This window comes from Canis lupus, chromosome 12, assembly GCF_011100685.1.
Source record: "Canis lupus familiaris isolate Mischka breed German Shepherd chromosome 12, alternate assembly UU_Cfam_GSD_1.0, whole genome shotgun sequence".
Classification (NCBI taxonomy): Eukaryota; Metazoa; Chordata; class Mammalia; order Carnivora; family Canidae; genus Canis; species Canis lupus.
This window is the reverse complement of record NC_049233.1, coordinates 329,164-345,132: the sequence shown is the minus strand read 5'-3', so window position 1 is coordinate 345,132 and position 15,969 is coordinate 329,164. Positions and strand designations below refer to the sequence as shown.

General features: G+C 38.2%; 2 protein-coding genes across 16 annotated transcripts in view; one reads left to right on the top strand and one right to left on the bottom strand.

Annotated features, from left to right (window-relative positions):
- Positions 1 to 7,572, bottom strand: part of MED23 (mediator complex subunit 23) — a 45,073-nt gene extending 37,501 nt beyond the window's left edge. For 2 of the 6 annotated variants that reach the window (XM_038553383.1, XM_038553385.1), the window contains exons 1-8: positions 7,310 to 7,569; positions 6,929 to 6,960; positions 6,672 to 6,759; positions 4,040 to 4,164; positions 2,956 to 3,067; positions 1,676 to 1,774; positions 808 to 909; positions 88 to 157 (exon numbers count right to left, since the gene is read on the bottom strand). In XM_038553383.1, the coding sequence (XP_038409311.1) occupies positions 88 to 157; positions 808 to 909; positions 1,676 to 1,774; positions 2,956 to 3,067; positions 4,040 to 4,164; positions 6,672 to 6,759; positions 6,929 to 6,960; positions 7,310 to 7,357 (676 nt within the window). In that variant the 5' untranslated portion in view covers positions 7,358 to 7,569. Of the gene's footprint in view, positions 1 to 87; positions 158 to 807; positions 910 to 1,675; positions 1,775 to 2,955; positions 3,068 to 4,039; positions 4,165 to 6,671; positions 6,760 to 6,928; positions 6,961 to 7,309 lie in introns of all 6 variants that reach the window. The other 4 variants (XM_038553386.1, XM_038553387.1, XM_038553388.1 and 1 more) reach the window with 3 other exon arrangements.
- The window catches only part of ENPP3 (ectonucleotide pyrophosphatase/phosphodiesterase 3), a 97,056-nt gene continuing 88,259 nt past the window's right edge, over positions 7,173 to 15,969 (top strand). For 5 of the 10 annotated variants that reach the window (XM_038553390.1, XM_038553389.1, XM_038553391.1 and 2 more), the window contains exon 1: positions 7,173 to 7,462. In XM_038553390.1, coding sequence (XP_038409318.1) covers positions 7,176 to 7,462 — 287 coding nt within the window. In that variant the 5' untranslated portion in view covers positions 7,173 to 7,175. Of the gene's footprint in view, positions 7,919 to 10,408; positions 10,561 to 11,532; positions 11,661 to 15,969 lie in introns of those variants that run through there. The other 5 variants (XM_038553399.1, XM_038553393.1, XM_038553398.1 and 2 more) reach the window with 5 other exon arrangements.

Sequence of the window (15,969 nt, the reverse complement as noted above, 5' to 3'; positions counted from 1 at the left end):
ACATATATAAGATACCATCTGCCAATTCTGTTGAAAAGTTCACTAAAAATCAGGTACTATTTAGTCCATTTTAAATTATAATCTTACCACAAATGGAGTTTATTCTTGCTGTGGGTCTGAAGGTATCCACAAAGTCTGATACCAGGTTTCCAAGTAACTAAAACAAAAACAAAAACAAGAATAAAAAATAAAATCAAGATTGTTTTGAATATAACCATCATTTACGTAAAATGAGACAATATATAAAGATTTAATACAATACCTGACATATAAAAATTACTCAAAAGTCAGTTCTCTTTTACTTCCTTTCAAACAATTACTTCCGAGTTCATCTGTCCCTGATTATTCCTAATTATACCATCATGTCTTTGGCTATTTCATGAAGCTGGTATATTTTAACAGATGATACAGAAACTAAGGTGCCTGGGTGGCTCAGTTGCTTAAGCGTCCAACTCTTGATTTTGGCTCTGGTCATGATCTCAGGGTTGTAAGATCAAGTCTTATGTCAGGCCCTGTGCTCAATGGAGAATCTGTGTGAGGTTCTCTCTCCCCAACTCCCTCTGGCCACCCACCCCCACCCTGGGCACATTCTGTCTTTCTCTCTAAAATAAAGAAATAAATCTTAAAAAAAAAAAGAAAAAGAAACTGTCTCAGTAGGATAGCAGAGAAATACATTATAATGATAAAAAATATATAGTTTATCTCAGGATAAGTACCCATTTTAAAAGTAAGCACACAAAAATGAGATTAATATAACTATTTTTTATTAAAATTTCTGTTAAAAAACTTGGAAAATACCAGATTTACCCAGTGTGGAAGTTTTCCCTCAGGATATAGTTTCCTGATCTCTGTAACTGCAAAGTAGGCTGGTAATAAACAAGCATTTCTTTCCAGGATATATGCTATAACCTAAGAAAAATAAAAGAACAATGTTATTCTTGATTAGTTCCACAGATAAGCCCTTTAAATGCAACAGTGGCAATAACAAAGATATTAAAAGATATTATTTCATGGACTCATTGGGTTTCATCTACAGCATAAAGGAATTTACTTACATGTAAAGAATCTCTAAAAAATGAAGACTAATGAAAAATGAAATGGATGTTGCTAAGTAACTGCTTTAAATATTGGTAGACTCTAATAGGAAAGCAATAGACCAAAGTAATAATTCTTGCAACATTAATTACAAAATACAAATATCTTTTAAATGGTCCATAGGCTAAAGTCTTATAACCGTTTAAAATACTGTAATGTCTATATTACTGTTTTCTTAATTAAAAGCCATGTCTTGGGATCCCTGGGTGGCGCAGCGGTTTGGCGCCTGCCTTTGGCCCAGGGCGCGATCCTGGAGACCCGGGATCGAGTCCCACGTCGGGCTCCCTGCATGGAGCCTGCTTCTCCCTCTGCCTATGTCTCTGCCTCTCTCTCTCTCTGTGTGTGACTATCATGAATAAATAAATAAAATCTTTAAAAAAAAAAAAAAAAAAAAAAGCCATGTCTTAATTAAACTTAATTTTTTCTTTTGAAATATAATAAAACAGCATCTTTAAAACTAGAAGTGATTTTTATAGAAGTATCCAAATGGAAGTCTATAACTACCATACATTTGAAAGGCATAGAACTACAGAAAACTACACTTTTTTCAGGTTATGAATTACAGACATGTCTAAATTACCTCTCTTGCTGCTAGAAGTTGCTGTACAACAGCTGAGCTCACTGTATTGGGAATTGTCAAGATTTTCTCCAAAATCACTTTTAAGAGATCCCGAACACCCTGATAGAAGAAGAAACCCATAGGTTAAAGCCAAGTAATGCCCCCTGTGCTAGTTAAAGCATTTAAAGATTTCAACATTATATACTCAGAAAAAAATGTTACCTTCAAGGTCACATTTTCAATTTTTCTGAATCAGAGCTAACACTCGAGTCCCTAACATTAGCCCAAAAGAAGAGTCATGTTCCAAAATAGAATTCTAAAGAATAAAAATTTGAATGAACAAAGAAAGTCCTTACGAATAAAAATTAATCTTTCTACACTGTGCTAAGCTTTCTGGACCCTACTGTTACCCTATTGTATTGTTATCCTATTGTAACAATAGAAATATTTGTAATTTCTTGTCCAAAAAGCATATAGAGAAGAAATTCCATTCAATATGCATTTACTGAGTATAAATTGTGTGACCAATCTTATAGAAAAGACAAAAACATACACATAAAAGGAATTAGAAACAATTCTAAAACACCCTACAAATAAAAAGGTAAAAACTGCATGTTAACCTTCTAAGGGAAATGAAGAGAGAGAGAGAGAAAAAAACTTCTTAGTTTTAGTTTTCTATTAAATCATGATTCAAATCAATAATTACCACTTAAGTCATTTTAGATTAGAGAAAATACAGACATAAAACACAGGGTTAGGTAATGATAATTCTTTCAAACAGAACAGTAACAAAAGTGGTTTGAATGAAGGAGAATAGTTGTGAAGCAAGGGAGATCTCAAGCTGTATAAAGATACACAGGGAGTATATGCTTTTATTTTTGGGTCAAGAGATAAGTGCTGAAGGATGTGTGTTCAAAGGTGGTCAAAGTGGAGGTGAAGCAGGACTTGCTCACTTATCAGTTGATGCCTACATCCCTTCACAGTTCCACACAGCCCTGCTCTGTGCTCTTTCATTTGAAAGGGGCTGCAACAATCATAAGATCTGTGGGCTGAAGGAGCCCAGAGTTTGCTTGGTGACTTCCCTATTCATCATATAGCCACATGCATTTTTAAGAATGTTGAGAGGAAAGCAGAGAAGCTGTAGGAAACATTGAGTAATTTTAAATCCCTTTAGGAAATACAACAAAATATTGATTTTGTAAATGCTTCTACTTCATTTCCCCTGTCAGATTTTAAGATATACACACTGAAAAATTATTCATGTCTGAAAGTGATTACTTTCTATAATTAGGAAAAAATACCTTGTAATCCACTCCCCCAATTATTTTCCGGACCAGCTTAAATGTTAGGGCCCAAAGTTGTGTTCTTTCCCATTCAAGTGTGTCAGAGTTTATCAGGCATTCACAAACCATTCTAGAAAATAAAAATACTCATTCCAGTTACAAGACAGAATTTTGCAAGTCTCTAATAGCCAGGGTCCATGTACTCTGGACATTACATTTGTCAGTGTTCTTCAGAAAGGTACATTACTATTCAAGAATACTCTTTACAAAATTACAAATATGTTACATTTTTTACTTGTGTGAAAGACAGAACACAAAATAGAACAAAATAATATGATATTATATTTTTACTAGAAAGAAATCCAACAAAAGCTATTGATTAAATGTTTACCATCTTCAGTTTGTGGTAGGTTGTATTTTTCCAAGATGGCTGCAATAAGATTTTCAATCCCACATGCTCTTCTGAAGGGGGACACTGACACTCCTCCCATGAACAGGTGGGAGAAGGGACTAGATTCTTTTCCCCTAAATGTGGGCAGGCCTAAGATTATGACAAAAAGGACATTTACAACCCCAAGGCAAGGTATTACAACTTCTGCCTAGTCTTCTTTTGAATGCTTGATCTTGGACACCATCATGCTGTGAGAAAGTCCAGGTCACATGGACAGGACCTACATAGATTCCACCAATAGCTCCAGCTAAGATCCTAGATGACAGCCAGGCATCAACTACCAGACATATGAATGGGGAAACCTTCGTGATAACTATAGCTATAGCCACCATCTAATTGCAATCACGAGACCCTGAGATAAAAGTGCCTACTGAGCTCAGTCCACCACCATAACCATGAGTGTTAATAAAATATTAAGTGATCCTAGCCCCTGGGCTGAAAGACAAAGTCTATCTGGGTTTGAGCCTTTAAGTATACAATTCTAAGAACACTACGTCCTAGAAACTAAAATCTGAGATTTTATGAAGGATTACTTATTGAGCCTAACTTTCTTCTTCATTCCTTCATGTTTTTATAAGAATCTTGGCCAATTTCCAAACATTAAAAAATCTTGAGATTCTTTGGATTGCTCATATCCACCATTAAACATACCTGGGTGGAAGGAGACCAGTCTCTACTGCCATTGCTAAACAGTCATAGAGAAAAGAAATTCTTTTAGGACTATGCTGGCCATGAATAAATTTAACAATCCACTGGATGCACTGTTCATGAGATTCCTGGAAAATTAGAAAATGATTGCATTTTAGGTCCAAAGTGATATTTTATAACTGACAGGTAACTAATACTATACCTGAGAGTATATCAAAACTATGAATGAAATACTCCATTATAAACATTCATGATGAAAACAATTTTAAAAAATGGAAAAATTCAGATTTAGTATTTCAGTTATATTAAGCTTAAAATAATAAAATTCTATCAATTCCCATCATTTTTATTACATGAGACCTCCAAAAGGAGGAAGATTTTATTAATGTACACATAGTCAATAGAAAACTCTAAAAAGGACTGTGTATGGCATTGTAAGAAGTGCCCTAAATGGCAGATTCAAACATTCCTGTCACTGGGGGAAAAATCCATTGTGAGTTAGTACATCAGCCTCACGAGAACTGTGTGACTCTAATCCTCAGCTGCCCAATTGTGAATCCAATGACATATTAAATTTCTAGACTTGTATAACTTTAAATCTGATATCAAAATATAGTACCCATATCAATTTGTCTTCTAGGATTCCCTCAAGAGGAACCTACATGTCCTCTTCTCTGCACTACCACTGTGCCTCATACACACTTCTATTGGAATGTATAATGCCGATTTAGAAAGATCTATTTTTTTTCTGGCTCCTCTATTAGAATACAAATTTCTGAAAAACAAGGGTCATCCTTAATTCATAAATTGTTTAACGAATTATTAAAATATGCTGAAAGCATGTTCAACACCAAAGAAGTACAAAACAAACCATAATGAGATAGAATTTCTCATTTTAGATCAGCAAACATCAAAAAAATTTATTAACAACCTACTGTGAGGCCCTAGGGAACAGATACTTTTACACATTCCTAGAGGAGTACAAATTGGTATAACTCTTATGGAAAGCTATCAGGAAATTTCTATAAAAATTTTAAGTAGACATACCCTCTAACCCAGCAATACTACTTCCAGGAATTTATTCAGTGTCCTGTGCACAATATTGTCCATTGTAGTATTGTTTAAAGTGGAGTAGTTAAGAAGTAACCTAAATAACCTAAACTGGAGTAGTTAAGAAAAACCAGGGGACTGGTTAAAGGAAGGTGCAATCATATAATAGATTATGTTGCTGTAAAAAAGAAAGGCAGAAATAACGTTCAATGGATTGACGTGGAATTATTTTCAGATTTTAATAGTAAGAGGAAAAGGGCTAATGAACAGTGAACACATTATGTGAATGTTCTATAAAAGTTGATCCTATATGTGTAAAATACCTCCAGAAGGCAACAAACTGAGAATACCAGCTACTGATACGAAAAAGAGCAGGTGTAAGCTAAGAGAGATGGAAGGCAGACTATTCATTGGGTCCCCTTTTTGGTACTTTTTGCATTTGGAGCCATATGAATAGATTACCTATTCGAAGACAATTAAAACAAGATTTAAGGGACGCCTGGGTGGCTCAGTGGTGGAGCATGTGCCTTTGGCTCAGGGCGTGATCCCAGAGTTCTGGGATGTAGTTCTCCAACGGGCTCCCTGCACGGAGCCTGCTTCTCCCTCTGCCTGTGTCTCTGCCTCCCTCTCTCTCTCTGCGTCTCTCATGAATAAATAAACAAAATCTTATATAAAAAAAACAAAACCCACAAGATTTATGCCTATGTAACCCCATGTTTGGGAAGTAAGTCTTACCACCAGTGGTCAAATATAAACAGTTCTCATTTTCCTACCAATAATGCAGCATCAGAAGATAATACATTCCTGGAACACCAGCTCTTTAAGGATCACACATTTTGTCTTTTTCATGGATACATTTTCTGGTGACTGTTCTTTGTTACTAAGTTCTACTGCTCCTTTCCTCATTTTTCTTAGAAGATCTGTGTATCTTTATTATAGTATCCTTATTGTGGCATCTTTGTTATCTTTACTATGGTATCTTTATTTATTTATTTTTTAAAGATTTTATTTATTTATTCATGAGAAACACACGGGCGGGGGGGGGGGGGGGGGCGGGGGCAGAGACACAGGCAAAGGGAGAAGCAGGCTCCACTCCGGGAGCCGGATGTGGAACTTGATCCTGGGTCCAGGATCACGCCCTGGGCGGAAGGCAGATGCTAAGCCACTGAGCCACCCAGGGATCCCCTTACTATGGTATCTTTAATCATAGCATCTCTGTATCAATGTTTTGCTAGTTCCTTCTGTTGAATAAATGAATGAAATTTGTATCTTTTACAATTGCTACCAGAGCTGTTTCCACATGTACCAAATAAATCAGAGTAGGATGAAGTGTTTTATATAATCTAACATGGGGGAGATTTTTATAGGTGTCTCACAATGTGCCATCATCAGTTTGATTTCTTAATACTGGTTCTCCACTGGAAGAATACAAAATGAAACAAATGGAAACCAGAATACACATATAACAAATGATGACACTAATGTCTCCCTTTCCAAAAGAACCTTAGCAGCAACATCAAAGTAGTGTAAAAAAGGAGGCATCAAAAATCATGACCTGGATGTAGTAAAAAAATGCAGTGCTCACCTGAGAAAGACCACCCCAAAACTGTCTGAAGGCTCCCAGACAGCTAATTAGTTTTGTCTTTTCATCTTCAGGGGTGTCCATGAACATTCTAAAAAGCAAAAATCACAGATTTGCTACTAGTTCTTGAGGGGGAATTAATTCAACATAACCAGAATCTTACAGATCTCGCGTGCCTCCAAGGCAAACCTGAGTCACATCTTCCAAAGACACTCAAGTAAAAACACAAAAATCTGCCATGCATATACGTATACACTCACCCAGGAAAAGCCTCTTCTATAATTTCCGTTTTCTGTAAAAAAAGAAAAATAAGCGGTGTAAAAAAGTAAAAAAAATAAAAATAAAAAAAGGGGGGGACGCCCCTAAGACGACATTACAGTGTAACACAGGACAAGTCACCTTGACCCGCCACACGCACAAAATACCCCCGCCCCCCCCCCCCCCCCCCCCCGGCCGGGCCTGTCACAAAGGGTGCTGGGGATTTCAGTGCAGACTGAATCTGACAGCATGCTGGGACGCGCTAGACCCCTGCAGACGTACGAGAGGCCACAACAGGAGAGGTGGGGGGCGCTGGCCGGGGCGGCTGCTGGGTGCCCCTCCCTCCCCCAGACGCCGCCCCGGCGCCCGGCGGCTCCACTCACCACCACATCCTCAAAAATGCTCTGCAGTTGCGTCTCCATCTGCACCATCGCCCCGGCTCGTCCTGGACGCTGGGCGCGCGGCCCGGTGAGGCCCAAGCTCCGGGAATTGACCGGCCGAGGGGCGGAAGCCCGCAAGAAACTTCAGCTGGCGGGGTAAGCTTTCTTTTCTCTGAAGCGCTCGGCCGAGTGGACCCCCGTCCCCGTCCAGCAAACCGCGGCGCTTGCACGGAAGCTGGGAAGCGTCGGGTGCGTGTGGATTAGCAACCCTGCGGAAACCAGGCCCCCAGCTAGTTGGTTCCGCCGGGGGAGAAGGGCGGCCAGCCGAGCCAGACGAGACTGCCACCAAGTGGAGCCTTGACCCCAAGTCACCCTGAGGCGTCGTCGGCTGCAGGCCGCCACCTCCCGGCTGGAACGGGAGTTCCTTCCTGCTCCAGGCTGATGCTTCTGCCTACTGGCAAGGAAAGAAGCTTGAAGCCCGGGGAATGGCAGCCAGGGAGAAGGGCTCCACCTGCAACCTAGGTCAACCTGTTGTCTGTGAGAGCTGCTGATCTTCTGGAGCCAAGAGTCGAAACCACACTTTTCTTGACGACAGGGACCGTGTCTTCTCAAGTATGGTAACCCCAGTGCCTTGCACAGTGCCTGACACATAGCAAGCTTTTAACATAAAGGTCGGGGGGTAAAAAAAAATGAATGCATTATTACTGAATTTTAATTAGAATAATAAAATAATTATGTCTGCCGTTTTAGTTATAATCATCTAAAATAATATTTATCAATTTCTGAATACCTAGAGCTTCTTTGGTGAGGGTAGAAGTGGAGAAACCTTGGTAGATAGGAAGGCTGATCCATCTGCAGTGTCAGAGCCGTGGCTAAGTGCGCTGTGGGGTGTGCCCCTCCACCGCTGTGTTCTTCCAAGCACTAGTTTGACTCTTTCCTGGATGCCTGCCCTCCTCGCTCAAGCTGATGTAGGGTCTCTTCTTTATCCTCATGTAACACCTTTGTGCATAAGTAGTACAGTACTTCATTTATGAAATATTTGTTCACTCTTTGCTCAGCACTAGCCACAATATTAGGTATACTTAATGAACCATATTGCAGGAATCAATTTTGTAGGATGTCCAAGCTAGAAGGATGACAGGGCCAGAATTATTAAAATCTAAGCAGCGTAACAATCTATTATTCTTTTTTGTATGCTAAACATATTATCTTATTTTGGACTATCTTTAGTCAGGTAGACTTGTAAGAGTTTTCAGTTGGCAGATTTCCATGCTTCCACTCTGTTTCCTCTCTCTCTCTCTCTATATATATATATAGACTCAATATGATTTACATAGCAATTATCCCCAGATTACTCTATAGATTAAATTTAATCCCAATAAAAATTCCAGCATTTTTTGGTCAAATAGACAAGCTGATTCTAAAATTTATATGGAGCACTTGATGGGATGAGCACTGGGTGTTATTCTGTATGTTGGCAAATTGAACACCAATAAAAAGTAAATGTATTATTAAAAAATACATAAATAAAATTTATATGGAAATACAAAGGATTTAGAATAGCCAAAATAAGCTTGAAAAAAAATTGGAGAACTTAAGCTATTCTACTTTGAGACTTGCTAATAAGCTACAGCAATTGAAACAATATGATATTATCATAACAATTGGAACTCTCACACATTTGTAGTATTGGAGTATAAAAATGGTAAACACGGGGAGGCCTGGGTGGCTCAGCGGTTGAGCATCTGCTTTCTGCCCTGGGCATGATCCTGGGAGTCCCACATCAAGCTCCCTGTATGGAGTCTGCTTCTCTCTCTGCTTATGTCTCTTCCTCTTTCTCTGTGTCTCTCATGAATAAATAAATTTTTAAAAATTATAAAAAAGAAAAGGTAAACACCAGTTTGGGGAACTCCTTGACATTTTTTAATAAAGTTAAACATATACTTACCATATAACCCCAGAATTCTGCTCCTAGGCATTTACCCAGCAGAGACGGTAACATATATCTGGAGAAAGACCTGTTCATGACTATTCATAGCAACCTTACTTACATTACTCAAAAACTGAGAATAATCTAAATGTCCACCAACAGGTGAATTGATAAACAATCTCTAGTATACTCATAAAATAGAATGATACACATGGATAGATCTCAAAATATAAAGTTGCGTGAAAGAAGCTAGATGCAAAAGAGTACATACTGTGTGATTCCAATTATATAAACCTCAAGAACATGCAAATAAATAGGTGGTTACATAAAACAGTGTTTGCCTCGACTGCAAAGGAACACCAGGAATTTCCCGTATGAAGAAAATACTTCTTGACTGAAGTGGTAGTTAAACCAGTGTAAATATTTGCCAATATTCATGGATCTGTACACATAAACTTTAGGTATTTCATTGTTTATATATTATTTGCCAATTGAATAAATGAACATTGGGGGAAAACACATTTAAATTGTATTTGGTTATGAAAAAGATCTAATTCTTTCCTGACCATTCTACCTTTTGAACTGTACAAGTCCTGGCAGATATTAAGATTTGCTAGCATTTGGGCAGCCCTGGTGGCTCAGTGGTTTAGCGCCGCCTTCAGCCCAGGGTGTGAACCTGGAGACCTGGGATTGAGTCCCACGTCGGGCTCCCTGTGTGGAGCCTGCTCCTCCCTCTGCCTGTGTCTGTGCCTCTCTCTCTCTCTGTGTCTCTCATGAATAAATAGGATCTTAAAAAATATATGCTTCTAAATCCTTACCTTGAAATTTCTATAATATGGAATATAATTGCCACAGCAGAAAGTGTCAAACCACTGAATATTCACTAGAAGGAAGAAAAAAAAAGTATAAGGAAAGGACTGGTTGGAGATATCCTTGAATGTGTAATGTATCAACTATTTTAGCTTTCCTTAAAAATGACCAAGCCTTCAGCAGGAAGAATAATTACCTGGCACAGATCAAAGCAGACTGAGCAAAAGGGTAAACACAAAACTGTACCCAAGGGAAGTGTGCTAATGGTCAAACCAATGCAACTGAATTGGTTGGTTCAAGGTGGAGGCTTGGTGCTGGGAACAGGAACTAAATCAGAAGCTCAGGAAATAAGTAAAGGCAGAAATGCAAGCAGAGATGATTAATAAGACTGGAACACCCAGGATGTCTCTGTGAAAAAGGCTGGTACATTCAGATCACTGTTAGCACTGGACTCAAGACAAATAGTTGGATCAGCCTGGAAAGTGAGGCCAGCGTAGACACTCTGAAAGCCTGGGTGAGTAGTCTGAGTCAGAAGCTAATCGTATGATTGCTTTGGGTTTGTAAATAATGGACTGAGCGATAAGAAAGACAAAAAATAAAATAAAATACAACAAAATAAAGTAAAATATAAAAACAGCACATGGCATAGAATGAATACTAGGCTAGATTTAAGGGTCCAGGGAATATACCTACATCCGTAAAGAATAGGATATAGCAAAAAAAAAAAAAAAAAAAGGAAGCTGGAAACCCTAGATTTTGAAGGTGGAGATGAAGCAGTTTAGGGCTATTGGGGAAAGGGAGGAGAGAAGAGGCATATCCCATCAACATGGTATCTTTTGTATCTTCATGTTTTCTATTCCAAATTCTAATATAATGTCATAAGTGAATGAATGATGAATGAAAGAATATTGAGTTTGTAAAGGAAGGTGTGGAGAGTAAGCTGGGTTTTAGGTTCCAAGCATATAAGTTATTTCATGGACTCATCAGTGAAATGAAAATCCCACTGGCTACCACCATAAGAATCCCATTGGTGAGGGAATCAGGATTCAATGGGTTTTTTTTTCTTTTAAGTAGGCTCTATGCACAGCATGTAGCCCAACTTGGAGCTTTAACTACAACCCCAAGATCAAGACCTGAACTGAGATTAAGAGTCAGATGCTTAACTGACTGAGCTACCCAGGAACCCCATAGAAAACTAATCTAAATGCCTAAGCATCAATATTGGCTACCTAAGAGAGATGGGAGAGATAGATTATTTATTATAAAGTAACACTTTTGAAAAAAAGTAGAGTGGAGATATTCTCTTCACTTTTGATGCTGAAGAATTCAACATGTGTGTTCCATAAATAATTCAACATTATTAGGTCCCAGACCTAACTTGTCATCTTTCTAGAAAACTAGACTCTTCTCCTGGTGCCCCCTTTCTCTGCTAAAGACACCTCCCTGCTCCTAGTCATCTGAGTTTAGAATCAGTCTTTCAAGCCCAGAGGTACATGCTGTCATGTTTCTCCAGGTGAGCACTTACCTGTTTCCACTGGCTTCATTTAGCTTGTCACCTCTCTCTAGGACTGCAATAGCTGCACCTACGTGGTCCACTCTATTCTTGAGAGCCAGGTAAATATTCTAAAAGTGCATCTTCTATCATGTTACTCTCTGACTTTAGATCCTTCTTTGGCTTTTCCTTTCCTACAGACTTACATTTAAATTTCTTCAATCCAAGCTACTTCATTTCTTTTTTTCTTTCTTTCTTTGGAAAGAATGGCTTTTTAACTCCAAATTTATTATTTTAAAAATCTTACAACATAGATTTCACAGCCCAAAGAAGATTTATGATTTTTATAATTTATTCTGCCTTGTAAAAACCTCATTTTTTGGATTTCATTTGTATAGAGGTATTTTGATTCATATAGTACTTTAACTCATACCAATAGTTTCTTTGTGTAGTCCAGAATTTAAAACTTTGGGGATGCCTGGTTGATTCAGGCAGTTATGCATCTGTCTTCTGCTCAAGTCATGATCCTGGGGTCCTGGGATTAAGCCCTGCATCAGGCTCCCAGCTCACTGGGGAGTCTGCTTCTCCCTTTCCTTCTGCCTCTCCTCCTTGCTCTTGCTCTCTCTCTCTCAAATAAATAAATAAAAACTTAAAAAAAGAATGTTAAATGTTAATTTTCATGGTATACGCTGTGAAACCAATTGATAATACTATTAATATAATTCTTTTTGTTACTATTTTTCAAAGCACTGTATGTAAATATTTCAAAGAGTTCTCTAAAGCTTATATTGAAAAAATAAATGTTCAACCAAACTCCTCCCCACCTTCAACTCTTTTCCCAGAAGCTAGCCATGTTCAATTCTTTTTCTAAATAACATGATTTATTCTATTATTTTTTGCTATTTCTGTTTAAATATTACATTTCAACTTCTTACTTTGAAAGAGTATGTAGTGTTCCCTGATATGCCTCACATTTCCTCCTTCTCCAACCTACTCATGTAGTTTTTTGTTAAGTAAATAATTACAGACCATTCATTCCAATCTGACTCTGTAGCTATTACATATAATTTAGCAACACAGTGCATTGTAATTACATTCCCTTTTCTTTCTTTCTTTTTCTTTCTTTCTTTCTTTCTTTCTTTCTTTCTTTCTTTCTTTCTTTCTTTCTTTCTTTCTTTCTTTCTTTCTTTCTTTTCTTCTTTCTTATGAGAGAGAGAGAGAGAGAGGCAGAGACCTAGGCAGAGGGAGAAGCAGGCTCCATGCACCGGGAGCCCGACGCGGGACTCGATCCCGGGTCTCCAGGATCGCGCCCTGGGCCAAAGGCAGGCGCTAAACCGCTGCGCCACCCAGGGATCCCACATTCCCTTTTCTATACCACATTTTGTTTTGTTTTGAGAGTTAATAATTGTCTTGTGTTTTTCTTTGCTTAGTTTTGGATGTGCCTATCACTAATTCATCCAGAAACCTCTGTCTGAGATGTAAATCTCTCAGGAACCAGACACATAAAGTATTTACCAATTTATCTTCCTCTTGGGCACATCCAGTCCTGGAGATTCTTTTTTGCCCTCTCCGACCTCACTACTATGTACTCAGCTTCACGCCTTTCTCCTCCTCAATTTATTACCTTGTTTGCAGAATGGAGAAAGAATACAACCTCCATTAGCTTTCTCAAAAGAGTATTTATTTTCCCTGAACTATTTTGAAAAATTTAAAACCTAGAGAAAAATCGCAAAAAGTTTACAATCAACATACATATTTCAAACATTTTACCACATTTACTATTCCTTTTTCTCTTCCTCTCTGGCTCTCTTTTCTCTATCTCCCAATCTAATTATATCTTTGTGAACTATTTGAGAATTATTTACAAACATCATAACTTCACTCTGAAATATTTCACCGTGTGCCTTCTGAAAGTCAATGCACTAAGGACCTGACTTTCCTAACCACCATATACTTATCACACTCAGGAAATTAAACATCAATATACTACTGTTGGGACCCCTGGGTGGGTTAGTGGTTGAGCATCTGCCTTTGGCTGAGGGTGTGATCCTGGAGTTCCTGGATGGAGTCCCACATCAGGCTCCTTGCATGGAGCTTGCTTCTCCTTCTGCCTCTCTCTCTGTGTCTCTCATGAATAAATAAATAAAATCTTAAAAATATATATACTACTGTTATCTAGAATACATATACTGACATTTCCTCAATTGTCTCAGTAGTGTCCTTCAATCATCATTTTTTTCTTCCATTTTTACTCCATTTTATTTATCCAGGATCCAGAGATCTTGTATTGCATTTAGTTGTAAGGTTTCTCCTTTCAGATTACAGTTCTGTAGTCCTTCCTGTCCCCACTTCATAAAATTGACATTTTTAAAGATTCCACATAAGCTGTTTTACAGAATGTCCCTCAGTTTGGATTGTGTTCATTAGTGGCAGCCTTTGAAAGTTGGAAGAAATTAGAGATAGATTAGGGATTAGCAATACTATATGCCATATTGGTCCTGTTACATCCTTTATTTTTTTATTTTATTTTTTTTCTGTTACATCCTTTAAAGTGTTGTTTTTTAGAAGGTGTAGCTCTGATGTAAGCTTTAGAGAAAACATACGTAAATACCCATATACACGTACATACACATATTCACAAAATCAAGTTTGTGTAATTTTTTTTTAAGTTTGTGTAATTTCAAGTGGCTCACAGAACTTCCCTTGAAGCCTATACATGCAAGTACATGAAACTGTGACAAAGATTGTGCTCTAAACATAATCGGCATGGGTGATGGGACTTATGATCCCGCTACTTAGCCATAGTGCTTGAGTTACATTTTAAGTTACATAATGTGTATTAGAAATGTTACCTATTTTTTATTTTTGAAAAGATTTTATTTATTTATTCATGAGAGACACAGAGAGAGGAAGAGGCAGAGACACAGGCAGAGGGAGAAGCAAGCTCCATGCAGGGAGCTCGATGTGGGACTTGATCCCCAGACCCCAAGATCACGCCCTGAGCTGAAGGCAGATGCGCAACTGCTGAGCCACCCAGGCGTCCCAGAAATGCTAACTCTTACCTTATGGAATTGTTTCCCTAAAATTCATATGGTGAAGTACTACTACTGCAGAACACGACTGTCTTTAAAAAGTCTTTAAATAGAGTCATATTGAGAGAATATGAGGTCATTAGAGTAGGCCTTAATCAATATGGCTACTATCCTTATAAGAAGAGAGTATTGGAATGCAGACAGAGCCACCAGACAGGTGCACGCACAGAGAGCCAACCATGTGAAGTTACAGGGAGAAGGCGCCTATCTGCAAGCTTAAAGAGAGGCTGTAGGAGCAGCCAACCCTGCATCACCTTGATTTTGGACTTCCAGTTTCCATTATTATGAAAACAATAAATTTCTGTTGCTAAGCCACCCAGTCTAGGGTATCTTTCATGGCAGCCCTAACAAACTAATGTTTGTACCTTTCTGAATTCTCTTAGGAAAGTTTAATTATTTCAACCTCTATTCCCCTGGTATTTCATAATATCTGGCCTTTGTGATAGATACTGGACCAAATGGCAAACCAAAACTGACCTTCTTCCTATACATGGTAGAAGCTGGACATGCCAGAGAGATTCTGAAGTTTTGGGAAATAATCCAGGTCCTGCCTGGCTTCAAGGAAGTAGAATGAAACCACAGCCTATACTTTCATTGACCTTGGAGAGCCTTGGAGAACTCAGGTAGCATGATAACACTCTGGCTTTAGGATATCTTTTCTGGAGAGGTCTCTAGAATTTCTGTCCTAAATGAGGTCCACTGGAGAACACTGAAAACAAGAAGAGCCTACTAAAGCTTAGAAAAGTTTTGACAGTAAAATTATTTCTGAGTTTTGAAATGAATAAGAAAGAGTTTTAAAATTCTAACATTACTAGGGCATATTTCTTCACTTGAGGCAAAGCAAGAGGAACAGTGCTCCAGGACCCAAAGACAACCTTAGAAATGGTGGTTGTTCAGTAGAAAACAACTGCAATGCTATAGGAGGCATCAGATCAGGTTTCTGACTTCTGAATCATAAGAGGTAGTAATTGGTGGTTCAAGTGACCAGCTGTTGCAAGTCTCTCTGGTCAAGTACATTAGTGGCAGCCTTTGAAAGTTGGAAGAAATTGGAGATAGATTGGGGGTTAGCAATACTACAAAGGGCCATTAGTAAATATTTTAAGCTTTGTGGGCCAAGAAGCAAAACTAAACATATTATATAGTTATGTGTATAAAATCAGAGCTGTGTATGTATTTATATAATACATTATATATTAAAGATTGCTTTTCCCTTTAGCAAGGCATTAACATTCCTTCCTTGTTAGCAAGACATTAACATTAGAACAACTGGAAGCTTCCTGAGGTAGTCACACACATCCCACCCTGGGTGGGGTTGTTTGTGGGATATCAGCTGTGCTTT